Raw genomic sequence first — 23625 nt, 5'->3', positions numbered from 1 at the left:
CCTGATTATTAATTTTTTTTTACATGTGCATTAAATGCATTGTTAGACTAATACAGGGATATCAAACCTCTGGACCGCAGCTCAGCAAACTCACAAAGGCCTGGCCAGTTAAATGAGTTTAATTAGGTGTGTCAAATGAGGACGCTAATCTAATTTTCTCCACCTAAAACTGAACGTAGTGTTTCAGTAGCTCAGGCTGAGTAAAGAGAATGACAATGCAATCCTCTGAACTCAACAGAAAAGCCCACACAGTGCTCCACACTGTATGTGTAAAGACAGAAGATGCAGGAGCCGTAAATACTCAAATCACTCATTACACTTACCGTATCCCAGATCTGAAGCTTTATCTGTTTGCCATCTATAGTGATCATCCGCGCTCCGAATTCTACACCTGCAAAATGAGAAGAAAGACAGAATATGATCAGAAACTCATCTGTACAGCGCAAAGCCACAGAGTCTGACCTGGGATGTAGTTCTACTTCTTTGCTGTGCATTTATAAATATAAAAACATTTATTATGCCTTGTGAAATACACATACATGAACACCACAGACGGCACAAAATAAAATAATATTCTTATAACTACGACTACAGCTCTCTTAGCAACTAGGGGGGGTCGATATACTATCAAAAAAGTTCTCTGACTTATAGCAGATAGCAACAGAGGAACCCTTTTTTAGTGCTTTACAGAACCATTTTAAAAAGCGTCTTTACAGAACCACATACAACTGGTTTTACATCATAGAGATGAACAATTTAACCATGTAAAGAAGCATTTAAGCATTCATATGGTTCTTTGAGCATTCATGGTTCTATATAGAACCACTGCCTTTACTAAAAAAAGCCTTACAGAACAATTTACTACTAATAATACTACTACTAATAATATCAACTAGATGGTTTGAGGTATTGTTTCTTAAGCTTTAAATGCTCGGTAATGCTTAATGTAATGTACCCCTCTAACTAAAGCGTATACCCCACCATTTAGCATGACACTAACTAGGGGGCAGTTGTGGGCTGGAGGTTGGGGAACCAGCCCTGTGACCGGAAGGCTGCTGGTTTGATCCCCTGAGCCGACAGTACGTGACTGAAGTGCCCTTGAGCAAGACACCTAACCCCCAACTGGTCCCAGGGCCTGTGGTCGGGCTGCCCACCGCTCCGGGCAAGTGTGCTCACTGCCCCCTAGTGTGTGTGTGTTTACTAGTGTGCGTGTGTTTACTAGTGTGCATTCACTAGTGTGTATGTGGTGCTTCACTGCATGGATGGGTTAAATGCGGAGGTGAACTTCCCTGTTGTGGGACTAATAAAGGGTAAAGGTTAACTTAACTAGGGCTGGACACCATGACAGTTTGTCTTTGTCATAAAGTACACAATGTCACAATATGCTTTTCTGATCATATCATGCACATTGTCAGTACTTCTGCACGTTTGCTTGCAAAGAGAGCCTCATTAGTCCCATTTGACTGAATTTAGTGCCGCACAGTGTGTGAAATTTTCAATATAGATCAGATTATTCACAGGATTTGATGGCGTTTTAAAGGTGGTGCTACTTTCTCTTTCACAATTTATCAGATGTGAGAAAAAAATTCATAATGACACACAGCGTATCGTGAGAACTTCCTGAGGTATTGTGATATTACATTTTTGCCAGATCTTCCAGCCCTGGGTCTGAGCACGTCTAAATTCTTAAGAGTTGTTAAGAAATCTCTGACAGTCATTACTGTCACTGTATGACATACTATAGAGACAGACAAAAACGCAACAGAACAGCAGCAGCAGCCTTGACAAATTAGATTTTTCACTGAAGTATCACAGTATGGTAGTGCTGAAAACGATTTACTAAAAACTGCAAACTAGGTGTCGCATAGATTAGTCGACTAATAAATCCGAAAGCCAGCGCTGTGGGTACACAAGAAGAACAAAGTACTTGATGAAACCAATTTCCAATGCAAGCTGTGTAAACCATGCTGAAAATTTAGGCTCACGAGCCAGACTGGGTAGGTTTAGAGTACTGCCATAGGAAAGGGCCGCTTGACTGATATGCAGAACATCCAATCACAGACCATTCAGCGTGGCATATGAAACAAACTTGGGAGTACCGGTCAGCAAACACACGAGGATATCTCGTTTACTTGCTACCTCCGGCTTCAAACATACATCATTAATAGTGTTTAAAAATGGGATATGAATGTTAGCTGGTTCAGCGACTAGGCCTGTGTCTCGCTCTCAAAGGCTTCCTGGTGAGCAGAGATGCAACTGCTTGCATTCATCTCAAAGGACTAGAACTGCTGTGAGAAACATGTTTATGAGAGCTGTGGTGATTTTACCGTGCGGTTTACATCAGACAGTCTTGGTAACTCTGTGTACTGGGTGTCTGAGACTGAAACTTACTGAAATACAACTCTTCTGCAGTCACACCTCAGACCACAACTGACAACCAGCCTCTATTACCAACCTGCTTACAAAATGCTTTTACAGACATCCAGAGGACTCGCTTTTTTTACAAAGTGGTAATAATGACTACTTTCTTGAACAACTAGTTGACTAGGACAAATTAACAGTCATGCAACCCCTACTGTGAATATTAATGCTGCATATTAGCACTTTACTTGATTTATGTTATTTTATTAAGTTTTTTTGTTTACTGAATTTTCATTTAAGGATTTAAAATGGCAGGATGGCCCATTAAATAGTAAATAAATGGCTTTGGCTAATAGAAAGTGTTAGTATGATTCATGTGTTCATTCCTCCCACACAGTGTCAGCTTCAGGTAAACAAACAAAGGGCTACTATAAATCAGCAAAAAAATACAATTACTGTCCACTTGCCAACTTTGCTGTAATGGAATTGGAGTCTGCCATAAAAATATTCATGATTGGTGAATCCCTACTTAAACATCAGTCTAACAATTAATAAATATATAAATATTTGACTTTGGTTTATCATTTTGAAATGACAAATATCAAGAAAAAAAAAATGAAAATGGGCTCCCAGCAGAGAACGAGTTCTTATTAGAGTTTATAATCAGGGTGCAACTCATGTCTCGCTTATCTTCCAGAAGCACTCAAAACCAACTAATCTTTTTTTGTACGAACAGATTTTTATCTTCAGTTTATGAAGTAACGTCTATAACTGTAGCTGTAGCACCAACCCTCTATTCCGGAGTCTTCACACACACAAATACCACTGGCCCATATTTATCAAGCTTGTGTGAAAAAGCGAGTGCTGATCTCGAATCAGTGTTTGCCCTTCGTGTTCTGATCAACACAGCTAAACAGGCAGAGTGGAAATGATCCCAGACCAGCACTTTTACTGTGACTTTGCCAGTAAATACAGGTTTAAATGCGGAAGTAAGAATGTGCTAATTCACTGTTTTGTGTTCAAAAACGACAGGTCACAGTCCCAGTCCACTTTTCTGACCATGTTTGGCCGTTTAGGTGACTGAAAAGTAGAACGTCAGCATGACAGAGGAAAAAACACTGAAGTCCGTAGAGAACGGTTAAACTATATTTAAAAAGAGTCCTGACCTCAACCCCACTGAACACCTTTGGGATAAACTGGAATGTTGATTGTGAGTCAGGCCCTCTCGTCCAACATCAGCGTCTGACCTCAGAGATGCTCTTTTGACTGAATGGGCACAAATTCTTACAGACACTCTACGAAATCTTGTAGCCGTTACAGCCGCGAAAGATGGGCAACTCCATGTTAACGTCCCTGGTTCTGGAATGGGATGTCCAACAAGCTCATACAGGTGTGATGGTACATACGTAAGGTCATTTAGTATATTTTGCTGAATATATTTTGCAGGTAAACTTCATGGAAAGTATATAATCCCTTGCTTACTTTATGGTTACTGCAACCAACAGCGCTGCAAATAAAAATGGACTTTGTTAGCTTGTGCAGTCAGTCCTTAATAATAACTAACTTTGCATTGTTTTCAATATATTAACTAAATAATAAGGCCTAAGACTTAAAGGTGCTAAAGAGATCTTAACAAAACTTGGCATCACTTTGCTGTCAACAAAACAATACTATTTCTTTTTAAATGTTTTTGCTTTTTAGGCTTAAATCTAGCAGTGGTGTGATGTGGGTACTCTTCTGAAAGGAAGTTAAATGTGCACTCAGAATGCGCACATTTGGTGTGAGACCACTAGATGACAGAGATAACTAACCAGCTAGCATCGTGGGGCGCTAAAGGACCACATATGACAGGGTGGATGTAATGATGAAGCTCACTGCAACAGCCAAATACATTATATGTCCAAAACTCTGTAGCCAAGAGCGTTTCTTCTGAAATGAAGGTGTTAATAGTGAGTTTGTGCTGCAGTAACAGACTCTACTCTTCTGGGAAGGCTTTAGACTAGATGTTGAACATTGCTGTGAAGATGTGATTGAGCATTAGTGAGGTCAGGCACTGATGTTGAGTGATCAGTTCTGGATCACATCCAACTCAGCGCAAAGGTATTGGATGGAGCTCCATCACTCTAGAGAATGCAGTTCCGCTGCTCCACAGCCCAATGCTGGGGGGGTTTATACCCCTCCAGCCCATGCCTGACCTTGGGTATGGTGACCTTAGGCTCAGGTGTGTCTGTTCCTCAGCATCCAATAATATGGATCAGGGCTTTTCTATGGAGATTATACAATCTCAGTGAACTTCTGAATCAGCAATGGCTGACCTTAAGGTAGCTGAATTAGAAGGACTGTCCAGATAATTTCGGACATACAGTGTATTATGGTTCTCTGGTCATAATAAACAGCACAGGGTCAATGACATAAGGTTTTTAAAAACGTAACTTTATTAGTATTATCTAATTTAAAAGACACATGCATTCTTATATCTGCATATTTACTTAAATTTATTACTATATGCATTTTATATCTGAAATACAGTGAGTATAGAAAAATACTGGACTACTCATTTAATTCTGTTTTTACATCCCAGCGAAAGTACAGGAACACCTCTACTTTGTCACAACATTGCATACGGTTGTATGTTATGTTTATTTAAGTCCAAAAAAAAATTCTTGTTACCGCAGCCATTTTTCAATCTATCTTCATTGCTTAGAATTAAAACAGGCTGTTTTTATTAATGTGCAATTTAAGACTGATATATGTAAATGAGATATATCATGATTGGCTGCCCTGTATTGCTGTCCATTCAAAAGCAGTATGGGCTGAAACACTCCTTTAGCGGGACTGGGTGGAGCTAAACTGCTGTAGGCTGAACGGGTGGGGGTAAACTGCTGTAGCCCAAATGGGCGGGGCTAAATTTGAGGAGGATGAAGGAGCAGGGCTAAACTGCAGAAGGATGAATGGGCAGGGCTAAACTGTTGTAGGCTAAAGGGGCGGGGCTCAACTGGTGTATGGGCAGAATTAAATTGCTGTAGGCTAAAGGGGCAGGGCTAATCTGCTTTAGGCTGAATGGGTGGTGCTAAACTGTTATAGGCCAAATGGGCAGGGCTAAACTGCTGTACGCCGAATGGGTGGGGCTAAATTGCTGTAGGCTAATGGGCGGGGCTAAACTGCTGTGGGCTAAATGCATATGTAAATGTACTGGTGTTTGTAACACTATGAGCTCAAAACAGGCTGTTTTTGCGGCTTAGTTTCCATATATGGTCTGTATGGACTGGAGATCGAAAGTTTTCCATGATATGAGCCTTTTAAAGGGTATTTCAAGGCATTGTGCAGAGATTTTGATGTCAATGGCTATTTGAAATCTGAATCCCAACATGAGGAGCAAATAAAAAGGAGCCTTCCAGCTGACTTGACTTCAGAATCAACTGGCAGGCTTAAAAGGAAGTCTATGCTAATTGAGCACTACCAGTCAGTTTTTGTTTACAAACACAGCCTTTTCCAGAATAACTCTACATTAAATCAACAGTCTATGTTAAATAGGCCAGAACAGCAGCATGAGAAGAGCAATTTAAATCTGATTTCTGCCAAACTTTTCTTTTAAACTGCTTTCAAATACTTTTACGTCTTTTTAAAAACACCACAAACCTCTCCCAGTCATCTGTGTGGTGCCAAGCTACGTCTCCTGAACTAACAGACTTATTACCATCTGTGATAATTAAGAGGATATGAGTTTGGCTGAAAGCAGCTTACCGATAGTGAGATCGTGCACTGGCTGGAAGCGTTTGTCTGTGAACTGTAATAATAGGCATGATTTCCCCACACCTGCAAAGCAAACACAGAAAAAGGAGAGATGAATGCACACATTCGGGCTCGGCTCCATATCCCATTACCTCCACATGAGCATACACGGAAACACTACTTATAAAGAAATGCTCAAAAGGGAATATATAGTAGTAATAATAATAATGATAATAATAATAATAATAATAACAATAATAATAACAACAACAACAACAACAAACATTTTATTTACATAGCACTTTTTCAAGGTCACTTTATGATTGCAGCTGATGGGAGTGACAAGGAGGTTAGGAGGAACAAATACTTAACCCTCTACTGCACGGATTATAAGAGCAATTAAAAAAATATTCTATTCACTTTTCTTGGATGAAATCGACCTAATTATTAAATTCTGAGGCAACATTGTGTGACAATGGGAAGAAATGATATAGAACCATGTAAATCCATTCCACTGCCCTACAGTGTTACTTCTAGGCAACAAACATACTGACACTGAATGTTAAAAAAGAGGTTTGTCCATTAAGAGACAGTATGACCAAATACTTCCTTTTACTGACTTACTCAAACTCTTCCCTTTATTATTAACCCTGTCGTTGTCGTTAAATATGTATAACGTTAGTGTAAAGTGAGGAAAAAGGGTTTGTTGCCTAGAGGCAACGTCGTGCAAAAGACGGTTAAAGATGAGTCTCAACATGGGAGAAGGAAGGAAAAGAATTACGGCTGATTTTACAAAAACAAGGATATAACAAATCAGATACAAACATTATGCACAGTGAGGTCCAGAAGTCAGCATGCGTGAAAATGCTCCTTCTTCGCATCCCTTTCTAATTTAACACAACTTTATTTATTACTAAGTACATTATTAGCATGCAAGCTTAAATTTTAACTTGAATTTCAGAATTTTAGTATTTGGTGGTGTGTCCCCCTTTTGCTTTAGTGACCATATGTACTTCAAAATGTCACACATTTTCTAACATTTGAACAGTGAACTAGAAATAGAGCAGAATCTTTAATAATTCTTCATTTTAACTGTCATAACAACATTTCTTTGTTCTAAATTTTTAAATTTTCTAAAATTTTGTGGTTTATTTCAAGGTTTTAATGGAAAAGTTCTGATGTGGTCTCAGACTTTAGGACCTACTGTATGCACAGTACTGTGCAATAGTGTGGGGGTTTAAGGCAGCCAAGAAAATTGTTTTTGCTTGTAAAACATTATATAACATTAGAATACATGCAAATAATCATAAATACATTACTGACAAACACATTCTGACTAAAGTTATGAACATGTAGTTTAGAAGATCACAGGTTTGGCTCCAGTCTCTCTGATCTCCAGCCTGGATTTATTAAACTCCATTAGCAGCAGCTCATTTACTTTAATGAAGGATTGATTAGATAAAGCAGGCACTGGATGGTGACTGTAAACACTGCACTTCCAAGGAGAACTCCACCAAATTTTCAAAATGCCTGCATAACTAAAGCATTGTGACGTAAACAGAGTGGTTCAGAGTGGTTTGGTGTGAAACGCTCTGTTCTAGAGAAACTGACCGAGTCAGAACTGTTCACAGTGGTGGTGATAGGAACCAGACGTCCACCTCTAAAAGCTCCCTCACAGAAAGTTACTACATGAAATGGTTATGAATTCACTGCCTGATGACTGAGGCACTGTTTTAGGATGTTTGTGATAATGTTTTGGCCTAAAATGTATTTTAATTAATTTATTTTAATCTATTTATGATGTTAGGATACATGTATGGCTTATTTTACCATCATCAACACTACATACAAACACTCAGAAGACGCGTGTAGGTTCACTGGTGGTTTTGGATAGTTAATAAAAAAGGCTGTGTGTGTGTTGTAGTCATGGCGACCCCTGGTTCCTATCACCACCACTGTAAAGACATCCAAGTCAGTAAGTTTCTCTAGAACAGAGCATTTCACACCAAACCACTCTGAACCACTTTGTTTTCATCATAACCACTGAATTATATACAGATTTTGAAAAATAAGCTCCCTTTCAAGTGAATATAATCAACACAAAATCACAATGGATTGTACATTTATTTGTTGTGATTTATTTGCTTATTTGTTTGTTGTTCATTTCTCCTAAAACGTTTATTAAGTTAATGCTTACTGTCCAGATAAACAGCTTTACTAATCATTTTCTCTTTTCTCTCACTCTAAATATTGCTAACATGTCTGAACGAAACTTCTTATCACCTGAAAAGTACAAAATGTCCTTAACTTTTATTGGAATTTAACAGAACAAGATTCTATTCTATGCCATTCTGAACCATTTCTATCGGTCTATTCTACCTGTCTGAAACTCAGACCGTGTAAATACCTGGTCTTTTCAAATGAAAATGAAAAATGACAAAAGTAAACACAAGGTTTTGTCCTGACAGCGACAATACAGCCCCTATTACACTATGAGAAACACCAAACCCACCATTTCTACTAAATCTTGCTAAAAAAAACGCTCAGAAGAAAACACCAAACTCTGACAGGACGCAGGAGACCAGGGTGGCATTCCACAAAACAGGATCTCATTCAGCCAGATAACTTAAGCTCAAAGTCCAGAGCTGTCCAATGAGAACGTCCCCCATTCTTCTCCAAGCGGACAGGCTTAACTTTAAAGTTATCTGGCTAAACTGAAAAATCCTGCTCTCTGAAAAAACCCCCAAGCCTTCAATGCTGGCTTTGGCATGTGGCTCAACTGAGACACAAACCTGCAGTCAGGCAATACTTCCAACTCAGGACTGCAGGCAAATATGCATGAATATTATTTAAGCATTTCACCTTTTTTGGTACAATAAAGCTAAAAATGGCTATTTTCAACAAGAAAAGTCCAAAATAGACGGTGACCCTTTATTTTAAGGTTGAGGTTAGGGTTAGGATTAGGGCCAGGGTGAGGGTCAGGATTAGGTTTTGGGTTGAGGTTGAGGTTAGGATTAGGGCCAGGGTGAGGGTCAGGATTAGGTTTTGGTTTGTGGTTAAGGTTAGGATTAGGGCCAGGGTGAGGGTCATGATTAGGTTTTGGGTTGAGGTTAAGGTTAGGGTCAGGATTATGGCCAGGGTAAGTGTCATGATTAGGTTTTGGGTTGTGGTTAAGGTTAGGATTATGGCCAGGGTGAGGGTCAGGATTAGGTTTTGGGTTGTGGTTAAGGTTAGGATTATGGCCAGGGTGAGGGTCAGGATTAGGTTTTGGGTTGTGGTTAAGGTTAGGATTATGGCCAGGGTGAGGGTCAGGATTAGGTTTTGGGTTGTGGTTAAGGTTAGGATTATGGCCAGGGTGAGGGTCAGGATTAGGTTTTGGGTTGTGGTTAAGGTTAGGATTATGGCCAGGGTAAGGGTCAGGATTAGGTTTTGGGTTGTGGTTAAGGTTAGGATTATGGCCAGGGTGAGGGTCAGGATTAGGTTTTGGGTTGTGGTTAAGGTTAGGATTATGGCCAGGGTGAGGGTCAGGATTAGGTTTTGGGTTAGTAAGTATGGTTATTATATGTTAGTATGTATCAACAGAACATCTTCAAGATATTTCCTTTAGTGTATTCAGACGCTTCACTACTGCTACTTCACTGATATGTTATTGATAATCTATTAAAAGTTTATTAATTATCTACAAAGGACCACTCCAAACAAAGTGTTATCAAATAGATAAACAAAATAAGGAGTAAGTTCATCCAGTGCCATTTGATTTACAGCCTCATTCCAGCAGGTGCACCACTGGAGCTCTGGCTTCTTATTTCTAACATTTAAGATATTTGTCTGCGTTAACTTTGACTATGAGTTTCTAACAAAACAAAATCCACTCATAATAAATAGAATCCTACACTCTAAACTTCTCCTGGCTCATCTCTAACGGCCGTCTACTGCCGAGCTTCACCTTTGTGTACTTTGGTCTGAAGACAAAGGCCACGTACAAAATGGAGTCTCTCAGGTCTACGGTCACTCGCTTTATCAAACGACTTAGCCTGGCTGAGCATTTCGTCAAAATTAGAGCGATGAACACCGCTAATGCAATCAGCGGGGTCTGCTTCCTAACGAGGGAGGGGGGAGAGAAAGATCTGCCGAAACAAACAGGTTTTGCCCATAGGAGTGTGCGTGTTTCCAAGAGCAACAGTGGTTGCTAAGCGAGGGAGGTGCGCTGAAGGAGCGCTCGCAGGGGAGACGTATAGAGTCGACGTTATCAATGACACACACTCAAACGCACTACAGACCAATCCACAGTATCAGCGGGCAGGTTTACGTAGAGGGAAAAAAAACAGTCACACATAAAGAAAGTCATACTGACTTAAACTATTAATGCCCATAACTCACAGTTTACACTCGGTCTGTATGTTTTTAAGCAAAAATTTGAGGACATTTTTCAAAACGATCACAATGTACAACTAAAAAGTGTGTTTCTATCTCTTACCGTATCATTCATTATATATATATATATATATATATATATATATATATATAATTACATCGCTGTCGTCGGAAGAAAACCTCGCATCTCCAAAATGGTAACTTTACAGGAGAAGGAAAAAACATACTTTACTTTTAATGTAAGTCAATGGAACCAGACTTTTTTCCTCCAAGTCATTTTGGGTCGTTTCTTTTGGTCCATTCATCATGGAATTTACATACAATATAAAGAACAACAGGTATTTTCAAATTATGCCAAAACCTGAAAAACGACAAAAAAGGAGACTGGAAAATGGAAACAAGGTTTTCTTCCAACAACAGCAATATATGTAAATATTTCATGACAAACAGACCAGCAGAACCTCCTTAACCCTTGTGTGGTGTTCGGGTATGTGAGACCCAATTTCAGTGTTTACCAAAAGGAAAAATTCAGTGATTCATTATTATTTCACCCTCAGATGTCTTGGTCTTTGCTTTGTTCTCTTTGTGAAGAACACATAAAATAACCCTTTTCAGTGTCTTCACTCTGTTCACCCCCCACACATTTATATTACACATGTGGTGTTGGGTTGAACCAGGGAGTAAAAGTGTGGAGGTGCTGTGTCCTTCACTCTGTTCTCCTCCTACATGGCCTGCTGTTAGTGTGTGTGTGTTTGTATATGTGTGTGTGTTTGTGTGTGTGAGGGTGGACAACATGGACAGGCTGCTGACTGGCTACAGCTGCTAAAGGAGAACCCTGCGCTGGACACTGATATTTTAAACATCTGATATTTTTACATAAATTGCTATGACTGTATTGATCTAAAAAACAGTAATGTGGTGGGTCCACCAGACCACTGAGGAACAAACACATCAACACCACACAAGGGTTAAACTGCCTTACACTGCAGGCAAAATTAAAGTTAAATTATTTTTATTCTACTATAAAGGTTTTTGGTCACATGCACCATTGCTTTCACCAAAACAACACAAACGTCACCTTTGTATTTGAATAAAAGCATGAAAATTACATGTAAATAATAAAAACAAATCAAATGATTACTGTTAGATATAATAATCTAAGGCATAACTATGCAAAACGTCACTGCTTTAGAGCAATCAAAACAAATTTGGCAGCTTTTTTTTCTTATTATGCTAAATTTAGGTGGACATGCGTGGGTTAAAATATGGTTCTTCGCCTAATGATGCATAAATAACACAATATAATATGTATTACAGTTTTTGCATCACAACATAATACATGTTTTTGCTGCAGAAATCTCATTTTGCTTTTAATTTTGTGGTCAAAGTCAAAGCATAATTAACATAAAAGCCTAATTTTCTGATTTTGTCAGACAACAAATGCATTTAAATACACATGAAGTGTAAATGTTTTCCAGTGCTGGGCACAGGGACTGTTTTGTTTTCCTCTTTTGGGAAAATTAGGGATATCTCAGATATGAACCATTCATATTTGATTCACAGGGCGTACTGTTTTCCAACCTCCTTATAAAACAAAACAAAACAAAAAACAACAATTTTAATATGCACATCACAACAACCCTGTGCTCATTTCAGACCAGGATGACATTAGCATTAAGTCAATACAGCAGAATCTTACCCAGCACCTCTAGCGAGTAAAATCAGCGTCAAATGTGAAGAGGATTATGTGGGCCGTGTTACTCAAAACAAATCAGGCCTGCAGTGATGCCTGATCACATCAGATAACTGAAACCTAATTTCTCAGCCTGTAAAACTGCACCGCATCCAGCAGATTTGGAATACATTTAAAAAGGGCCGGGAACAGATGGCTGAGGTAATTTCTCATTAACCTACATGCTACAGCACTGGGACAGATTACAATCAGGATAAACTAAGATATTTTCTAATATTTCACAACAACGTTTCATTAAAGGGCCCATATCCCACACTCTTGTTTGTCGTTTGTATGTTCTTATGTACCAAAAACAGTATAATTTGTATTTAAATTGCCTTCTTTGAATTGAACAGGCTGCTGCCTTTACGACTGATATGTAAATGAGCTCCGTTCTAATTGGCTGCCCTGTATTGCGCCTCAGTCCAGACTGAAGCACTCCCTATCCTATCTGTGACAAGACCTAAACTGCGGTGTGCTGAAAAGGCATATACAAATGAACAAATGAATGTGAAGTAATGAACTCAAAACAGGCTGTTTCCACCTATGTTTTCAAATTCATAATCTGCATATTTTAAAATTTCACCCATATTTACATACTATTCAGCTTTCAATGATATGGGCCCTTTAAGCAGCACGGTTTCACATTAACTCCAATACTGGGTAAAGTCTGAACACGGAAAGAGAAAGCTAATATAGGCCCGATGGGGCAATATCAAACGCTATGTGAGCGGATTGTATTTCAGTTAGCATCACTGGAGCAAAGCCGGTTGAGCAACGTGTAACTGTTCACTCCTGTTTACAGCCCTGTTTACCCTTCCCAACACATTTTATGCATGTACTGATGCTAAAAGGGCTCCTGAAGTGGAGCAGACAGGAAGATCAGGATGTCTTAATATAATGCAAATTCACTCACTGTAGAGTCTACAGTTGAGCTTAATGTTATTAAAATGAACATTTTAGGCCTAAACAATGTGCTAAAACCTCAAACATGAGAAACAGAAAATACACCAAATATCTGTTTAATAGTGAATAGTGACAATATATTAATTCCTCTTATTAACCAATTTGTGCACAAAAATATTCTACAAAAGTGTATTTTGATGAGTTCTGGTTGGGGGGGAAGGTCAGGTAGCCCATTAGGTCAATTCGCTGCTCTTGGACTATTTGCTGATAGCAGAAAAACGCCACCCAGAAAGTGTCGAGTTTCAACATGGACGAGTCGGTAAGAATGACCATTATAACTGTGTGAATATACCCAGTTCAATACTTTCCTGTTTAGTCATCAAACCCCATTCATAGTGATCGGACACCAAGAATGATAAGCTTCAGAGTTTCGAATGAAGATGCTGAAATGAAGGTTACGATGACGAGCAAACACAGCCTCATCACTGTGCAGGAAACTGCAAGCTAAGGAGACACTGATACTTAGCTATGACTGCATCAGTGTAGATAATCAAGCTTTTAATCAGCGTAGAAATCGTCTAACGTGTTGACTCATGTACAGGACCTGGCACTGCATCTCCAACATCTCAAGATGTTCAAGCTAACAGAGGCCAAAAACATTGTTGAGACAAAACTTTGTTCTGATGAAAAATGCAGTGAGAAATGTCAAACTACACAATGGCAGAGAGAGAGGGGAACCCGGGGTCTGAAGCGCTTAAAGCCTCTGAAAGTGAAATGATCACTAATACAAAGCCTGATGCCTTTAATGATAGTTAAACCATACAGTTTCAACCTAGGGTGCATTTCTGGGTATAAACTAATATCCTCTGGTTACTTTGGTAAAATAAATGGAGGATGTTCAGATGAAACCCAAAGAAACTGATTTGAATTGATTGACCCACCATTTCAGCATCATTACACATACGTCCTTACTGTTTAGACAACCTACAAAACAGCTGATGACCCCTCAGGGCCAGACAGCATGACCATATTTACCATTATTGTGGTGAATTACACCACAATATGCTTTTCAGGGTGCATCATGGAAATGATCAGTACTTAAAAACACTTCCAAACTGCATGCTTGATTAAAAAGAGGGCACCATTAGTCCTGTTTGACTGGATTTAGTGCAGCTCAGTGTGTGAAATGTTGAACATTGTATTCATAGTTTTTGATAGCATTTTTAAAATGTGGTACTACTACGTTTCCAATTTATTAATCTAATTTATTAAAAAAATACACTATCATGACATATCATGTGTCGTGAAAACTTCTTGAAGCATCGTGATATTGCATTTTTGCCATATCGCCCACCTCTATGACCTGGTTCCTACTACTTTAACAGCAAATAAATCCAAGTTGCTGAGTATCTCTGGACCCCGCCCCCCCGCCCCCTGGTTTGGCTGGTTCTCAACTAGTGAACTGGGTCCTGACGAATTGTGTTGAAATGTCCTATGATAGCACATCTCTACATAAAACTGGTCACTGGATATTTTGCAAGTCTAAATCACCTTATTGAAAACTACGAAACTACAGGTAGGATACGCTCATAGCCAATAAACCTATTAGAAGATGCTGCCAGCATCAAAATGTTTAAGTAGGATCAATGACAGCCTAAATCTTCGTATCAGAAAATGATACCAGCATTAAAAGAACAATTAGGATATTCTGATAGTCTAAATCAGCTAATCAGTAACACAAAAGCAGTAATACTAAAACATAATAAAACGTTTAAAACAATAAGTTACTAGAGTTAAAGATGGTTCTTTAAGGCTTCTTTAGTAAAGGCAATGGGTCTATATAGAACTATGACCTCTCAAAGTTACATTTGAGTGCTTAAATGTTTCTTGCATCGTGAAACGGTTCTAGAGGTTGAAGAATATGTTGCACGTGGTTCTATAGAGAATCTTTCTAAAAATGGATCCGTTTAGCTCCAAAAAGGTTGGGCAGAAATGGTTCTAAAGATTGATGGAGAGTATAAAAATGGTTCTTTACAGCACCAAACATCAAGCTTAACATCATAAATAATAGCAGAACCCTTCTTGGTGCTACATAGAACCATTTTTTAAAAAGGTGTCAAAATATTCTCTGTCAATCTGAAGAACCATTTCTACATGCAACCTTTTTGGGAGCTACATAGAACCAGTTTCAGAAAGGTTCTGTACAGAACCACACACAGCAAATTCTCCCTCAAACTGAAGAACAACTTCACCAAGCAAAGAACCATTTAGGCACAAAATGGTTCTACACAGACCCATTTTTCAAAAATGGTCTCATATACAATGCATACAAACATTTCACCATGCAAAGAAGGATTTAAGCATGCAAAATGGTTCTACATATAAGTCATGGTTCTAAACAGAACCACTGCCTTCACTACAGAACCGTCTTCGTGTAAGAGTGTGGGTGCCATGCAGTCCAGTGCCAGTCCAGGGTGGCAGGGCCCTGCCTGGCGTTTCCCCTTCAGATCCTTCACATCCGAGACAAAACAAACCTGCTGGATCCACATTTCACAGTCCAGCCGAGTCCGTTCTGCACTTTCACAACATCCAGGGTCACCAAACAAACCTTGGGAAGACACTCCTGACATCATCCTGACAGCCAAATCTCGCCGAACGCCATTTTCACCAACATCTGCTGACAGCTCAGCTAAGCTATGCTAAGCTAACGCTCCCGGCCTAGGCGATTAAAGGATGCTAACGTTAGCTTAGCCTAACAAACGAACTCACAGCCGGCTGCGTGTTGTTCAAATACATAAAAATACATTTAAAGGCGCTGAGGTGTCTTTGAGATGTTTTTAAAACGTCTGAACGTTTTAACAGACATATATTTTCTCTATTTAGGGCGCTAGCGGAGACGCTAGCGTTAGCCACCGTTAGCTTCCCCCACCCAGTCTCGTATAAAGCAAATGTAATTGTTTTTTTTCATCGGTTTTTTTAAAAATAGCACTTTGACAACCACAAAGTTTACTTAAGCTTGCGTTTTGGGATCGAAACCCGCTATTTAAGCCAAGCGAAGCGGATCATTTTTCATCCTATAACACTAGCGTATCGGCTTCTCATCCGAATTTTCCGGTCCACCTTAAATGGTGCAGCAGTTCCATTCCAGAGCCTCCGGTGCCAGAGTGGAACTGCTGCACCATTTAAGGTGGAACGGCAAATTGGAATAAGAAGCTAACCTCAGCACTGCGGAAACAGAGGATCAAAAACAGACAAGGTTAAAGCCCTCCAGCCCGGCTGTGGAGGGTCAGCGGGCCGCTTCTTACCCGTGTCCCCGATGATGATGTACTTAAACAGGTACGCGTACGCCATCGCCCTCCGTTAAAGCGCAGCAGCGGCAGCAGCGGCGACTCTGTACACAGCTTTATAACTACTAATCAGCAGCAACAGCAGCTCCGGGGAACACGCAGAGCTTTCTTCGGAAAACCCTGCCTGTTTCTCTGTTTTCTCTTTTCTCCTCTCTCTTCTCTCTTTTCTCTCTTTCCGTCTGTGTTTTTCTCTCTCTTCGATGCGTTAAACGAACAATAAAAACAGCCCGACAGCCCCGGAGCCTCCAGCAGCTGCTGCGTCACACAGACCGCCTCCGCCACGCAACCGGAACTGCACGAGCACGAACGCGAGCGGGAGCGCGCACATGCACGCGCACGCGCACGGCCTTCCATTTTTAGGGATGGGCGATTCGATTTCCAGAGGTGGACCATTTGGAAAAACAATGTAATGATATATATATATATAATTATATATACTTGAAAATGCCTAAATGGCTGTTGCACTTTGTATGTGTGTGTATATATATATATATGTACACACACACACACACACATATTACATATAATAATATATGTAAATGTAAAATGGAAGATACAAAACAGTGCAATATTTAAAATATTAAAATATACTATCAAAAACTATGAATACAATGATTTATTTCCAACATTTATGCAACGCTGATGTGGCAAAAATGCAATATTACGATGCTTCAAGACTTTTTACGACACATGATTTGTCACAATATGTATTTTTTTATAAATTGCATAAATAAATTGGATAAATTAGAAAAGTAGTAGTGCCACATTTTAAAAATACTATCAAAACTATGAATACAATGTTTTATTTTCAACATTTCACACACTGAGCTGCACGAAATCCAGTCAAACAGGACTAATGATGCCCTCTTTTTAATCAAGCATGCAGTTTGGAAGTGTTTTTAAGTACTGATGATATCAACAATACAGAAATGCATATTGTGATGTAATTCACCACAGTAATGATAAATATTGTTACACTGCCCAGCCCTGACGGGTCATACTGTAGACAACACACAGATAGTGGCTTTGTAGGATTTATATGTAATGATCCTGATGCTGAAATGGTGGGTCAATCAATTCAAATCAGTTTCTTTGGGTTTCATCTGAACATCCTCCATTTATTTTACCAAAGTAACCAGAGGATATTAGTTTGTACCCAGAAATGCACTTTAGGTTAAAACCAGGTTTAACTATCATTAAAAGCATCAGGCTTTGTATTAGTGATCATTTCTGTGAGTTCACTTTCAGAGGCTTTAAACACTTCAGACCCCGGGTTCCCTTCTCTCTCTGCCATTGTGCACAGTTTGACATTTCTCAGTGCATTTTTCATCAGAACCGAATTGGTTTACTTCTTGACAAGTTGATTTTTTTGGAGGGGGGAGTCTCAACAATGTTTTTGTTATGTTGAGATGTTAGAGATGCAGTGCCAGCTCCTGTACATGCGTCAACATATTCAGAATTTTTTTACGCTGGTTAAAAACTTGTTTATTTACACCCACGAGCGCTTTATTAGGAGCACCACACTCACTAATCGTCCATTTTATCAGCTCCACTGACCATATAGTTTCACTCTGTAGTTCTACGGTTACAGACTGTAGTCCATCTGTTTCTCTGCATATTTTGTTACCCTGTTCTTCAGTGGTCAGGACCCCCATGGACCCTCACAGAGCAGGTACTATTTGGGTGGTGGATCATTCTCAGCACTGCAGTAGCACTGACGTGGTGGTGTTGTGTTAGTGCGTGTTGCGCTGGTCTGAGTGGATCAGACACAGCAGTGCTGATGGAGTTTTTAAACACCTCAGTGTCACTGCTGGACTGAGAATAGTCCACCAACCAAAAATATGCAGCCAACAGCGTCCTGTGGGCAGCGTCCTGTGACCACTGATGAAGGACTAGAGGATGACCAACACAAACTGTGCAGCAGCAGATGAGCTATCGTCTCTGACTTTACATCTACAAGGTGGACCGACAAGGTAGGAGTGTCTAATAGAGTGGACAGTGAGTGGACACAGTGTTTAAAAACTCCACCACCACCCAAATAGTACCTGCTCTGTGAGGGTCCATGGGGGTCCTGACCACTGAAGAACAGGGTAAAAGGGGGCTAACAAAGTATGCAGAGAAACAGATGGACTACAGTCTGTAACTGTAGAACTACAGAGTGAAACTATACAGTCAGTGGAGCTGATAAAATGGACACTGAGTGTAGATACAAGCAGGTCTTCCTAATAAAGTGCTCAGTGAGTGTGTATTGCTGCAGTAGTAGCAGTCATAGCTAAGTATCAGTGTCTCCTTAGCTTGCAGTTTCCTGTGCAGTAATGACTCTGTGTTTGCTCAGGTGAGTGATATGAAAAAAAAGTGTAATATCATGATACTTTGAGAAGTTCTTACAGTACACGATACATCATGATGAATGTATTTTTTCACATGGGTACATTGGAAAAGACAAAATAGACAAAATAACACCACATTTTTAAAAATACAATCAAAAACTATGAATACAATGATTTACATAGTGGCGCCACCACTGGACTTAAGGTTCAGGCCAATTGGGACAGCAGAGAGGAGCACTAATGTTAACATATATGTTGTTGTTTATTAGTTGTGATATGTGTTACAACTTGGCTTTGTTCAGTTGTATGCTGTTATAGTTTACCCGTGTGTTTTTGTGTCACAGTCATTGTGCCTTGTTTGTCCACTGGTAGGCTCCCCCCCTCATTTTCCACCTGTACTTACTTCCCCTCTTTCCCTTTTTATTCAATAATCTGGGTCTTCTTTTGCACTGATGCTACGATATTCAACATTTCACACACTGTGCTGCACTAAATCCAATTAAACAGGACTAATTATGCTCACTTCATAACCAGTTATAGTTGGGAAGTGTTTTTAGGTGCTGACGATATAAGCTCAGACATGCTTACTGTGGCAGACTGTGATGTAATTTATCATGACAACAATAAATATTGTCATATTGCCAGTTTTACGGAGTCGACTCCAAAACAGCACCAGAACCACAGATACATGAAAAATTAAAGCACCCTAAATGTAGTTTACTTTTTGGAGCCGCCACAGATCAACGTGATATGATCACTATGAGTTAAAGCAGAATTCCACCAAATCTCAAAACATTGTCTGCATAATTAAATGGATAAGATGTCAACGGAGTCATCCAGAGTGGTTTGGTGTGAAATGCTCTGTTCTAGAGAAACTTAGGGAGTCAGGATTGTTCACAGTGGTAGTGATAGGAGGGATACATGCAAGGTGTTGTGAGGCAAAATAGTCCCCAAAGAAATTGTATTATTTCAGATTTTCCACTATTTTCCATCATCAACATTCCATATAAATGATAAAACATTCATATAAACATTCCAAATAAGACTCGTGTAGGTTCACTGGTGGTTTTGGATAGTAAATAAAATGTCTATATTTGTGTTGTAGTCATGGCGACCCCTGGTTCCTATCACCACCACTGTGAAGAAACCTGAACCATTTCACACCAAACCACTCTGAATCACTCTGTCTACATCTCAAACACTGAATTATGTAGACATTTTTAAACATTTTGAATCCCCCTCCCGCCACCCCCATAAAAAATCCACTTCTATTTGCCTCAGATGGAAGCCAGGCTACATCATTAAACACACACTTATAAAAAGTAATAGGTGACTAACGATTAAAAGAAAACAAATACCTTTTGAGGCCAACTTCACACAGAAGCTTACAGAGGCAGCAGTGGAGAGCGACTGGGGCGGACTACTAGGCGAAACGCCAGAACCACGTACCAAAAAAAATCACTCATGTAATCATAGCTTTATGAAAATTAACCAGGAAAAATAACATTATTTACAGTTAACCATGTCTAAAAGTAAGATTTTTACTCCAGAACAGTTGAAAGTGTTCTCCACAATGTCCTCAGAAAAAATATATCTCTACATATTTTGTTCCATTTCTAATCCTCTTATTATGAACTGGTTTTGGGCCAATTCATAATAAACAACTGACCACTGCTAAAAATAATATCTTAATAAGTGTAAACATCATAAATGTAGTCAATAAATCTAATATTTCTCATTATGAGGCTGTTGTAAGAATATTATAGGATTATTCCACCTGTTTCTGTACATTTTTACTTGTTTTAAGTGATTTTATCTGGTGAAAGTGTCTTATTCCATTGGCAGATTAATTTATTTACTTTAAGAAATAATGAAGATAATTTTGCTCATTTCAACAAATGATGCTTAAAACAAGTAACATGATCTGCCAATGAAATAAGACACTTTATAAGATTAAACTGCTTAAAAACAAGTAAAAATGTCTAGAAATAAGTTAAATAATCTCACAATATTCTTACAAACAGTCTCATAATGAGAAATATTAGATTTATTGACTACATTTAAGATGTTTACACTCACTAAGACATAATTTTTGTTTGCAGTGAGGGAGAGACAGTGAGTGGAAGTGGTAGCAAAAACCTGTCTTTATTTCACGACAGCTTTTTAAAACTGTTTTGCAGATCACAAAGTCAGCACTATTGAAGTGAGCCAACTCACTTCACTTCTGACCACAGCATAGTCAGAAACTTTACCTGCGTAAGTAAGAGAGAAAGAAAATAAAGGGCTCTAGCTCTCCATATAGGAAAGCTTTTGATATGAAGCCAAACAACCGCATACCAGTGTGTCTCACTAGTCAGGTCCATGCTCCGCCTCCCAAATTCACCTACAACAAACTCAAGGCAAAACAAACCAGACAAACCAGACGGCCCAGAGGGTCTTCACACTGTTTATAGCAGCTCAAATATGAAGAGTGTTTATGAGGAGATTAGATTTCTGTAGCATGAGCTGCGTATGCAGATGCTTATGGTTTAGGGATTAAGCTAGCAGGGCAGTGTTAGACCTCACTGGTGAATGATAAGCTGTTTATTTGAGCCAATCACCGCATTTTATTTGAAATAATGTCAACTCCAAGCATTTCAGCCCTCAGAGTCATTAACCAAGAGTCAATCGTGACTCCCAGATACGTCTGAGTCGAAGAATAGACTCTTTTGAAGTCGACTCCCATCACTACTGTACTTCTAAAGCTCTTCTTCTGCATGTAAAAACTGAAATCTTTGTCATTTCTACAGTAAAAACCAGTAAATGAGAACATTGAAAAAATGTATTTGAAAGTCTTTGCAGTACACACTTAAAAATATGGTTCTTCAGTGGTTCTTTGGGAAAGAAAATGGTTCTAAATAGAGCCATGAACACTCAGAGAACCTTTCACATGATTAAAGGAGTTCTCTGCGTCATGAAAGTGTTCTTCAGGTTGATGGAGAATGTGCTGTGGAAGGAACCTTTTTGAAAAGGGTTCTATATAGCACCAAAAAGGGTTCTTCTGTTGTTAAATGCTTGACATTGTTACAATAAAAGAACCCTTTTTGGTGCTATATAGAACCCTTTTCAAAAAGGTGCTATATAGAACCATCTACAGCACATTTTCCAATAATATGACAAACTATTTCATGATGCAAAGAACCCTTTGATCGTGCAAAGGGTTCTTTGAATGTTCATGGTTCTATGAGGAACCCTTGAAGCATGCACATGTCTACAGCTGTTTTAATTGATTGAGCGTGCAGAACTCTGTCTATGGGTTATTCTGTGCACTCAGCAAATTTGGGATTACATTTTTATAAACATATACATTTTATAAACATATAAACAATGCTGGATCTATCTAAAAAGCAACGTAAGCAGCTGTTTAGGGCTCCATGGCCACTAGGGGGCTCCCTAACCACTTCTGTGTTATCACAGTCTTTTTATAGTTGTCTAAGATGCTCGAGTGAGGGAAAAATATGACTAAGGAAAAGAACACACACATCTGGAGCTGAGAAACGTACCGCTGTCTCCACTGCTACCAGGGTTGGATCATGTTTAAAGCTGGATAAGTGAGGAATACTGCATGGGCATCCAATCATCAGTAATACATACATTTGCTAGTTATAAATGTAAATAATTTAAACAGCTTGTGGTCGTCTTTATTATTAGTTAGCTTATAATTTTACAGCACATCAGCTGCAAACAGTTATGCTCAGGGCCCCCAGAAGGCCAGAGCCGGCCCTGTTAATAAATGAGCTTGGCTTTGCTTTACTTTACATCGCTACATCCGTGCTAATAGCAAGCTAACGCTCCTGTGCACTGAAATGACGTCGCAAAGTAAGTCTACTATGAACCTTCAACACTCAAATACCAACACCAGCTGCTCAGACTGCAGCCTAAAACTGCCAAATGCATCTAAATTACCACACTGAACAGAGCCTGCTGGGGCATTTTGGTTAAGGTCAGTTCAGTGTGCAGCATTATGTCCGGTCTGAGCCTGTGCAGCGCTGTGTCCTCCCTGTTTTTGGGTTTTTCTGCTGCTAATTTTCCCTCTCAACACTCAGAAACTCATCCTGAAGAGCCCCCTCTCCTTAATGCGGATTATCACTTAGTTGTGCTGTTCATAGCAGTCTGTCTTCATATATTTGCTTCATCACGTAATATCATGGAATAGTCCAGTATAACTGTGGCTCTTCTGCCCGTTCATCCAGAAGAGCATTTGTGAGGTCAGACACTGATGTTGGACGAGAGGGTCTGGCTCACAATCTCCGTTCTAGTTCATCCCAAAGGTGTTTGATGGGGGTGAGGTCAGGGCTCTGTGAGGGCCAGTCAAGTTCTTCCACACCAAACTCACCCAGTCAGGCCTTTATGGAGGCGCTTTACTCCACTCCAGCCAACGCTTGGCATTGTGCATTTTGATCTTAGGCTTGTGTGCAGCTGCTCAGCCATGGAAACCCATTTCGTGAACCTCCTAACACGCAGTTCTTTTGCAGGGGCGATTTGGAACTTGTTACTGAATGATTCAACACAGGTTAGACACTGCGCTGCAGCACTCACCTCTGCAGGGTCTACTGCATGTATACTGCCTATGTACATATATATGTATAGAAACGTCCACTTTTCTATCTGTCCATAGGAGTCACTGGTGTTACCGATCCTCATTTGTGTTACACATAATAAAGGAAACACCAGAGACATTTTTAATGAACAATGTGTTTTACAAAATAACTGCTACAGAGCATCAAACCACATGATGTCAATCATTGAATATCCACTAAAATATGTAATTTAATCCATTTGTATTCTATTTTTTCACAGTTAC

The 23625-nt window shown here is 39.4% G+C and overlaps 1 protein-coding gene across 1 annotated transcript in view; it reads right to left on the bottom strand.

Moving 5' to 3' along the window:
• Positions 1-16743, bottom strand: part of rab2a (RAB2A, member RAS oncogene family) — a 33753-nt gene extending 17010 nt beyond the window's left edge. The window contains exons 1-3 of the mRNA XM_036565384.1: positions 16411-16743; positions 6106-6177; positions 324-391 (exon numbers count right to left, since the gene is read on the bottom strand). Coding sequence (XP_036421277.1) covers positions 324-391; positions 6106-6177; positions 16411-16456 — 186 coding nt within the window. The 5' untranslated portion in view covers positions 16457-16743. The remainder of the gene's footprint in view (positions 1-323; positions 392-6105; positions 6178-16410) is intronic.
• Between the last annotated feature and the right edge of the window lie 6882 nt (positions 16744-23625).

This window comes from Colossoma macropomum, unplaced genomic scaffold, assembly GCF_904425465.1.
Source record: "Colossoma macropomum unplaced genomic scaffold, Colossoma_macropomum, whole genome shotgun sequence".
NCBI classification, from domain to species: domain Eukaryota; kingdom Metazoa; phylum Chordata; class Actinopteri; order Characiformes; family Serrasalmidae; genus Colossoma; species Colossoma macropomum.
The sequence above is the reverse complement of the archived record's forward strand: the minus strand, read 5'-3'. Positions and strand labels throughout refer to the sequence as shown.